At 32.8% G+C, this 9928-nt stretch overlaps 2 protein-coding genes across 3 annotated transcripts; both read right to left on the bottom strand.

Moving 5' to 3' along the window:
• Positions 675–4700, bottom strand: LOC109348103 (tubby-like F-box protein 7). Of its 2 annotated transcripts, XM_019588330.1 has the most exons (5): positions 4266–4700; positions 3299–3386; positions 2115–2244; positions 826–1456; positions 675–778 (listed from the first exon to the last, which is right to left on the bottom strand). In XM_019588330.1, exons 1-4 carry the CDS (start codon positions 4578–4580, stop codon positions 868–870), a joined length of 1122 nt encoding a protein of 373 aa, XP_019443875.1. In that variant the 5' UTR covers positions 4581–4700; the 3' UTR covers positions 675–778; positions 826–867. The 2 variants fall into 2 exon arrangements, with proteins under 2 accessions (XP_019443875.1, XP_019443874.1); XM_019588329.1 differs by having other exon boundaries at positions 679–1456.
• On the bottom strand, positions 6173–8287 carry LOC109348101 (protein DOG1-like 4). The gene is made up of 2 exons (XM_019588328.1): positions 7740–8287; positions 6173–6506 (listed from the first exon to the last, which is right to left on the bottom strand). The coding sequence occupies exons 1-2, from the start codon at positions 8166–8168 to the stop codon at positions 6249–6251; spliced, it is 687 nt and encodes a 228-aa protein (XP_019443873.1). The 5' UTR covers positions 8169–8287; the 3' UTR covers positions 6173–6248.

Here is a 9928-nt window from a genome sequence, read left to right as displayed (position 1 = left end):
ATACAATCTTCCTTTAGTCCACATGGCGACATAGCTTTTTGGATCCTTGTCCTCCACGGAGTCTATACATACTAATATATGCTGCACTCTCTCTTCATTTTTATTAGAGAAAAAAAATAGAGTTTTATACACTCTCATCTTTCATATTTAATTATTATTGACTCTTCAAAAAAAATAGTTTAAATATAGTATGAATGGTACAATGACTATATAAATTTTTACACTAACACTACATATATATTACATTTTTTTTATTATTACTTTTCTTTTGTTTATATAGTCTTCTATCAAAATCCATTCCCACTAAATATTTACATCCCTTATTTAAACATTTTCATTATCATACATGCCCCAAGTATCTGCCATCTTTAATTTATTGAAGATCTTTGTCTGAAAAGGAATATTTGATCAGAGAAATAAAATCAGAAATATATATGCTACCATTAATTGGGATGAAATTATGAGTATACTTGAAAAGACATCAGAAAGAATTATATGCTAGGTAATAGGTTTATTTACTAAAAAAGTATCCTATTTAATTAAAGAGAAAACCCATAGTTTATAGATTTTGATTTGAAAAGCCAATTTATATATTAGACTTTTCACATTAGTTTACTACAGTTAAACATTGATCAACTAATTTTACCAAATAACATGAAAAATCCTACCCAAAAAAAGGATCAACAACAAGATGGGACCAATATATTGATTAGGGAAAATGTATGTCCTATTAGTAATAGTCACATTTACAACAAGCTTCATACAATCAAATTTCAGACTCAGCCTAACAGAAAATTCTGAAAAAAAGTAGCTATTGACTTAAACATCCACAGAATAAATATGCATAACAACACTAATATTTTTATATTACTCACATGCTAGTTTAGTGCCAAAGCTACTCAAGCAAATGGCAAATGCTTGGAAGGCAGATAAAGGCTGCCTATAATCCATGGTGAAAGTATCATCCCCTATTTTCCCAAACTGGAGAAGTACCATTTCCTCATCTCCTTTCCCTCCTGGTTGGCTTTGGTCCACGGTAGCAACGAGCTGAAAGTTCTTCACCGATGCGATGGTTACGCGACCATGAAAATTCAAGCACCAGCACTGTAAATTCTCATGCCACCTTGGAGCTTTGTTCTTCAAGATTGAGTAGTGATGTTCTCTATTGTACATTTTATGGCCATCTGGAGATATGCTATCTGAACTTTCTCCCGACGATGATGATGATGATGATGAGATGGGACACTTCAGTGAGCAGACCATCCTCCTTGGCCCTCTCGATTTCAAAAGGTTGAACTTGTAGAAGACCTGCCCCACCTCGAAGTTGCCTGCAGGAACTTCAGGGCTTATCTGCTTGCTGGTAAAACGGCGGCTAGTCCTGCCACTTGATGGTTTTGCACCACTATGGGGTGGCTTGCTGTCATAAATCATGAAGTTCGTGCCAAGAAAATCCGAGCTGTGAAGAGATTTCAGAAATATAAGTGGTTGACACAAGAAGTGAAAGATAGAAAAAACATTTAGGTACATAGCTTTAAAAAATAAAAAAATAAATTCTAAATGACAATAATTAACTTGAAACTTTGAAACATTTCTGCACATATGTTCTATTTGAGCATAAAAAAATTGGCCAACCATGGGGAATAACTGTTTTTATACTTCCATATACAGCTTGGTAATGGGAAAAGTGGAAAACACATCAACTGTTACAGAACAAATTCTCATCAAGGCAACCATGAAAGAGATAATTACAGGTCAAGTAAAACGGGCAGCCTAGTGTACAAGGCTCCCACTTAGTGGACTGGGGAGGGTAGATATACACAGCTTTACCCATGCAAGCGGAGAGGTTGTTTCCAGGATTTGAACTTGTGACCTTATGGTAACTAGGCAACAACCTTACATTGTGCCATGCTCACCGTCTAACACAAAAATAAGCTGCAAGCTAATACAAACCCGTATGTGATAAAGGTAAAGATTGGTTGTATCTTATGAAAGCAAGACCTCACCACTTAACAAAAGAACCACAACGACGATGACAAAAAAGAAACACAGGAGAAGCTTTTTTATATATTTTCTAAAAGGGGATAATATTTTATTCCTTGGCAAGAAAGTTTTACCTTAACTTTCCAACATAAGCATTGCTTCCTTGGGATAAGTCATCAGCATCAAGAGATATTATATACTCAGTATGGGTACCGCACCTATATCTCCTACCGGCTAACAGAAACTTCCCTTTATCTGTGAATGCTGACAAGGAGAGAAGAGTGGTGAGGGAAGAAAGGGGGGCAGACTGAGCATAAATATCCACCATATCAAATAAAATGCAAAATAGAAATCACAAATTGTTACACTATCATCAACATGTCGCATAATGAAACTTTGAGAAAACTAAGCCTTGGAAAATCATCATTTGAAAAGTTAAATATTTCTACTGTCAAATACTCTCAACATACCAGAATTTGTATAATAGCTGTTTTGAATTACTTCTAGTCTTTCATTACTAATGGTCCCTTCCTGAAAACGAAGCTCAAGAAAGGCCCTTTCTGAGGGTGCATTAACCCCTCATGAATCTTCCTCTTATATTAAATAAAATATCAAATTTTATTTAGTGAGCATAATTTTTTATTTCAATATATTAGAAAGAGATAGATAAATGCATATTTCCCACATTTCACTTCCACAAGCACACCACAAGCCATAGAACATTTCAATTCTATCACTGAAAAACACATGTGGTTATTATTCTTCAACTTAAAGTCTTAAACATATTACCGGAAGAATTAAAGTCCGTAATCTTTCTCTTTTCATAATTTTTGGCAACCAAACTACTCGACGTGAGTAAATTGAACAAGCAAGATTCTATAAGTTGACTGAAGCAAGTCAACTGTAGACTGGGTCTGGCAACCAAGTATGTAGAGTTAGTTTGACAAATATTTTCATCTACATCTATAAACTATAAATATTAATAAGTCATTTTATGCGAGGGTAAGACTGCGTACATCTACCCTCCCTAGACCCCACTAAATGGAAGCCTCGTGCATTGAGCCGCTGTTTTTTTTATACAACGACAAACTACAAGCCCCTTCAAAATGTCATGGTTTTCATGCACAAAAGAAGACCACTAAAGTCATGCACTTGATAAATGAGATGATGGCCAGTTGTAGTTTATACACATAAATGGTACGACATTGAATTGTCAACACACTACCCCCACAAGAAAAGCACAAGAAATTCAGGCCATAATTCATGTTCATCAATCTCTAGAACAGGCAACAAAGCCTTTTACCAATACATTACTTACATGGTGTAAGGGCAAGATAGAGGTAAAACGTTGACGTTTTCTTGTTCCGCTTTATAAGGCATTGGTGGGGAAGGTCTCGTGGTCCCGGCTGCAAGTCATTCAAAACATAACAATATTGTCAAATCCAAGCCTCCTAAATTCAACATCTTATTAAATGCAATTTGAACAAAATGCTCATAAAAATTATAACAAGATACCACCACAAGAAAAAAGTAGGCATTGGTCACAATAAATTACTATACTTTATTGCATAATTTGCATAAAGCACTGCAGAGAAAAAACCTAACACTTGATCAAAAGTTAGGCCATGGTAATAGAGCTAAATATACATTATGCAAACAGGTGTTCTTTATCATATGAAACTCCACCCATCTGTTTGTGAATCTGAATTTTTTTCCTAAAAGAATCAATCAAAATGGGTCATTAGTCGCTCATAGGAATCGAACCCTCGACGTTGGAGATCCGGTGGGGCCTTACCCTACTCGACCAACTACAAAGTGCAAAGTGCAAACTAACAACACCCAGCAACCTTAATCACCGGATTCACACTTCAACACCCCAATGTATCTAAATCTAAGTAAGGCAATCTTAATTCAAAGTACTATATACCCCATTATTGCTATGGCTTAATACAAACATCCCATATCACCACTAATCCTCAAAAAAATAAAATTTAGTTCTGATTTAGCAATGAAGGCATTAAATACCTAATCCATTTGAACACTATTCAATTAAGTCATAAATAATCAAAATCCGAATCCCACGGTCATTTGAAAACATATTTAAATTCAAGAGATTAATGAATGCTCCAATCATGACCAACATAACATAAAAATAGAAATAAATTAAAAACCGAACTTTTTTTAAAACAAAAGCAAAAATTACTCAACTTTTTAAAGGGTATATAAGTATATAATATTTAAGCCATACCCATAAATCAAAAATCATTTTTTTACAAAGTGGGTACCTGTTTAAGGCAAGAGGGAAAAGTGATTGTGCCCTTATGAGAATGGGAACGCACGATCTGGCGCGTGATGTCTCTCCACCGCTTACAAACACAGGCGCAAGCTACAACGTTTTGGCGGTGCGGCCATTGCTCCTCGGTGACTTCCACGCGCCGTATAATCTCGCCGAGAAGCTCCGGCAACATATTCGACCACGCATTGCAGTGTATCGATTCTTCGCCGGAGCTCCGTTCGCCGGCGGAAGATGGGTCACTGGGGGTGGTTACCTTGAAGGATCTAGAGAATTTGCGAGAGCGGAAGACGTTCCTTAGAGACATGGTGGTGATGGGTATGGTTTAATTGATTAGGGTTCTTCTTCTTCTCTCTGTGTGAACTCTCATAGGAAGAAAGAGAAAGTGGAAAGGAGTGAGAAAGAGGGTTGATGAGATAAGATAAAGCGAGGAGTGGGTTAGAAACTTGGAATGAAATGAAAGTGAAATTATTTTACAGCAATATCTAACATGTAAATTTATGAGTGTATCTATGCACTTAAAGTATAATTTAAACAAGTATAAACATCATTTACTATTTCAATCGAAAATGAATAATAAAAAGTATAAAAAAATAGCATTGTTATATCCTCCTACTGGATATATAATTTCCATTAAAAAAATTCTTACAATATTAATGTATGTATGTTTTTTCTCTAAATTTAAAGGGAAAAAAATGTATATACTAATTCATTGTAAAACTTTTAGATGCATATTTTTTTTCTTACTTATATAATTATTTTTTAACGAGGTTCCTAATTCTTGGTTCCATTTCTCATTTGGTGCATCATAAGAATAATAAAATTTTAAAAAGATCAAGGCTAAAATGAGTTTAAAGGATCAAATCTGGCTTTTGATTGGCTTATAACCCAATCTAACCATGAAGACAGAATTAAATAAATCAGGGAGATAATTCACTTATTCTAGTAAGTTTTTTAAACTTATTCCATATTTCAATTTTAGAGAAATATAATGATTTAGATTTAATAATTAATTCAAACTCTTAAATTTCCCTAAAATTAATAGTTAAAATGTGAAATAAATTTTAAAAAATTACTCTTAGAATAAGTGGATCATCACACTCCAACTATCAATCATGAGACCAATTCATGGCTTTTTCCGTGTGGTCAACATGTGTGGTTCAATTTTCAGAATTACTACAACTACCGTTGTGTTTGGTTTGAAAAGGATGATGGGAGGAAAGAGTGATAAAAGAAAATTCAAGGGCAAGAAAATATTAGAAAATCAATATATGTTAGGTCTATGTGAAATAAGATTTGACTATTGACGCATAAGGTGACAAGTTTGATTATTCTGTCGTTGTATTTGTACATATACAATGAGACTAATCTTTCACCAATTGGAAAGAATGGTGGTATTTGGGGAAAATAAAAAAAATGATATCAATTTTAATTGTTTTGTACAATTACAAAGTTGGAACTAAAAATTTTGATCCACATATTTTTTTTTGTTTCTCTCATTTGTATTGCACAAGAGACAATCGTGTTCAAGTCAGGAACATACACTATGTTTAAATATACATAAACATACACTATCCAAATAAACACTAAACTATTCTTCTATTATATTTTTTAATCCTTGCAGAGTTCATGACTGTCTCTCATACAAGTGTCGCTCCTAAAAATCAAACCTTCAACTCTAATAATTCAATGAGACTTTAAATCACTAGACCAATTCTTTGTTAGTATTCTTCCAACATATGAAGAAGTAGAAATCATATTTAAACAAATAAAATATCTCATTTCTTAAATAATGTCTAAGGACATTCCCAAAATTAAAAGTCCAAAAGGAAAGTTAGTCTAGCATACATACTAAACAAAATGATAACCTTGAGATGATAAAAAGAGAGATTGGACTCATAATAGAAATATGATATCTCATATCTGATTTCATATGTTATCTCGTTACAATGAATTTCTCGATTAACAGCCAAAGTTAACGGTCATGATTCAATCCCCATCCACGGATCCCAACGAGCAACTCTGCAGAAGCGATCAAGAATTCAATGGCCTGCTGCGGCGACAGCAACTCTATCATGCTCTTCAGCGTTCTCAGCCGTAGATCATCCGCTTTTTTAATAATGCTTACCAGCCGTCCGATCTTGTCGTTTATATCAGCTCGTGGGCCCATCATTTCGCTCGCACTCTCCTGCCACTCTGATAGCTCCTCTGTTATTGCATTCTCTTCCTTCACCTTTATTTTTAAAATTAAAAAACAATTTCAACAACGATAAATAAATATATATATTTTATCAAATGTTTATTCATGATGATTTATTTTATTTTTATAAAGATTTTGATGCTTTTGTTTATTTTTCTTTAATTTAAAAATATAATATACACATTATAATTTCCATTGGAACCTTTGAAAATTTTAGAGCAAGTGGATGTGTCGTTTGCATAAAACTTAAGTCAAGTATAACAAATTTAAAGAACACTACTTGCTAAGTTGCTAACATCATACTTTCAATTTCAATTTTCAACATAAAATAAACTAATATTGAAAATATCCAGATATTTATATTGAAACCATTTGAACATAGGAGGAGATGGTTAAACTAAACAGTGCATTTCACAAATATTTCCCACACCTATGCCACTAAGTCAAAAATATAAAAATACAATTTATATTAAAAAATTTAATTGACATTGAATGTTTTTATTTATGTGATTGATGGAATACAAAATTTGAGACTTCATATTTGTATACGGCCAAGTCTACTAACAAACCATGCAGGGAAAAAAAAGAACAAATAGACAATATAGAATCAAATTTAAGATTGAAAACTAGCTATATGGTACAAACTTTACCAACTTTGGAATAGAAGATGACTCCCATAATAATTATTATCATACCAAAACTTCTATAGAGAAATATGTATACGGTGACAACAGATAAAAATTTAATTCTAATTAAAATTTAGTCATAAAAATAGTATAATAAAATATAAATAAATTTGTTTCTAAATATGATATGGCGTTTTTCCTGACAGAAGGAATACTCACATTCACATTCTCAGACCAATTTGGCACACAAATAAAAGAAATTTTTTAAAATTAAAATGCAACAAAGAAAAAATAGTATTCTACTCGAGATAAAGAATTAGACACTATTCGAAAGATATGATATATATCTAACCTTAACATATCTTTAAGGGAGCATATTTGTTTTCACTCTATATATAAGTTATAGAGTGATTAAAAAATACTTAAAAATTAAATTTTAAGTTATATATTTACATGAAGTGACATTAAGTGTGAGACATTAAATGTGCATTCTATGTAATTTTTGTGGACCCAAATTTAAAGCATAAAATAACAGCAAGAAAACCTCTAAAACAAAGATTTGCATGCAAATTACAAGTAGTCAAGTAGATAAGAAGAAGAATAAGAAGAAAACAAATATGAAGAGGGAGTTGAATATTACAGTGTCACATTGTAACTCACTGACACGGCGGAACTGAGCCGGCGAAAGATCACCAAGGTCACCGGTTCGAATCCCACGAAGTATATCAATAATATGCGACTCAAACAGAACCGACGATTCAGTATACACCAGGTGGAACGCGGTGGTAGGACGCCACCCTGCGATCCAATGGAGCGACCGTTCTAAGGTGGTGGCCCAAGGCGACACAAACACGGCGAGAGGATCCTTCTCGGCGGCGAATGACTTAGCGCGGTAATAATCATGGTGGTGAGACATGACCTTGTCAATGAGGTTGCGGAGCGTGTTGTTTTGCTCCGGCGTGAGGGGTGGTCGGATGGTGGCGGCGGTGGAGGAGAGTTGTTGGAGCATGTGGTGGAGGCGGTTGAACCATGAGTGGTGGAATTGGGAGAAAGCGTGAGTGGTGGACATGGTGATGAAGGGGTTGGTTGGGAGGAAGGGTTTGAAGGATGATGATATAAGGGGGAAAGAGGTTGCATGTGGTTGTGGAGGTGATGGCGCGTGCCCTTCTTACGTGTAACACTTAGGTTTCAAGTTATGTGCTTATGTGTCTCAATTTCATTACTCTCATTTCCTAGTTTTCACACCACTTCATTAAAGAAATGTATATGTACTTTTCCCTTTCATTATTTTCAAGATTTTAATATCTATACCTTCTTTATAAATAAAATTACATTCACATCTCATCCCTGAGTTTTAGTAAAATTATATTGACAATTTTTTCATTTTTTGCACCTACAAAAAACTTCTAATTTTTATACATGTCTTACATTAATTACCGTCGCATGATAAATAAGTATGATTTTTTAAACAAAAAGATATTATAAGTGTAATTAAGTTAAAAAATATAATATATTGTGGAGACAAGTATAAATAGTATAAGAGTTAATACATTTTCATTGTTTTGGTTCAATATAAAATGCATAAATAATTCTAACAAACATATTTAAATCACTCTTATAATACACTTTAATGAGAAAAATGAAAATGTATTGACTCGAATGTTATTTATATTTATTTTCATAATATACCATATTTTGTTTAACTTAATTACACATATTACCATTTTTGTTCAAAAAATCACACTTATTTCTCATAAAGGGGTAATCAATGTAAGACATATATAAAAACTAGGGTTTTTTTGTACGTGTAAATAATGGATGGTGGTTTGTGTAATTTCACTAAAACTCATGGGATGTCGATGTAATTTACTCTTCTTTATATGAACTAGTGATGATCGACCCGCGTTCGTATTTTTTCTAATATATAATGTATCAACTTCATGTTATACTATTTAATAAAAAATAATTTAAATATAAAAATGTAATATATGAACTCTATAAAGGTTGAAAATATAAATAAGAGAGTGTACGAAAGATTAATGAATATTAATATAAAAAATAAAAGCAATGTAAGTAAAAGGTCAAGAGTTCGATTCTTGGGAATGACAATTGTTGGGAGAGACAACCACGAATCCCGAAAATAATTAGTTCCTTACCCAAAAGGGTGAGAGATACATTTGTTAGTACCAAAAAATATATGAAACTTCACTTGCACGTACAATGATTACTCGCGAGTTTCTTACGTTATTAATAAATTTATAGCTACATACTTCTATTAGTTTTTACATGTGATGGTATTTAATTATTTTTGTGTCTTGTAATTAAACATTTGGCAAAAATGTTTAATCTATTATAGTTTTTTATTTGTGTGATTTGTTGTTTACAATTCCTTAACAAAAAATATTTTTTTTTTGCAAGACATGTGTGTTTCTACACATGTAATGATATTTGTAGTGTGTTTCACCACTACATTAAATAAAAAATGTAAACTAAGTAAAAAATATAAACAAAGTAAAAGGAAAATGTATACATAGTGTAATGAAGGTAGTGCACTTTTTATTTTAATTAAAGGTAACATAGTAATAACTTAGATAACGAGTACCCGCAACCACGGGTGACACAATACATATACTCGCCAATATGTACTCGAGTACTTTAAAATCCAGTTTGTAAAAATCAAGGGGCACTCGTTTGTGACCTGTACTCGTACCTATATTTTACCCACAAATATAAATTTTTTGTCATCTCTAATTATGAGTATAGGACCCGACAATTCGACCGGTCCGATCACTTATATATATCACTAACATTAAATATATATATATATAT

The sequence above is a fragment of the Lupinus angustifolius genome, chromosome LG05, assembly GCF_001865875.1.
Source record: "Lupinus angustifolius cultivar Tanjil chromosome LG05, LupAngTanjil_v1.0, whole genome shotgun sequence".
NCBI lineage: Eukaryota > Viridiplantae > Streptophyta > Magnoliopsida > Fabales > Fabaceae > Lupinus > Lupinus angustifolius.
This window is presented reverse-complemented; position numbering and strand designations above follow the sequence as displayed.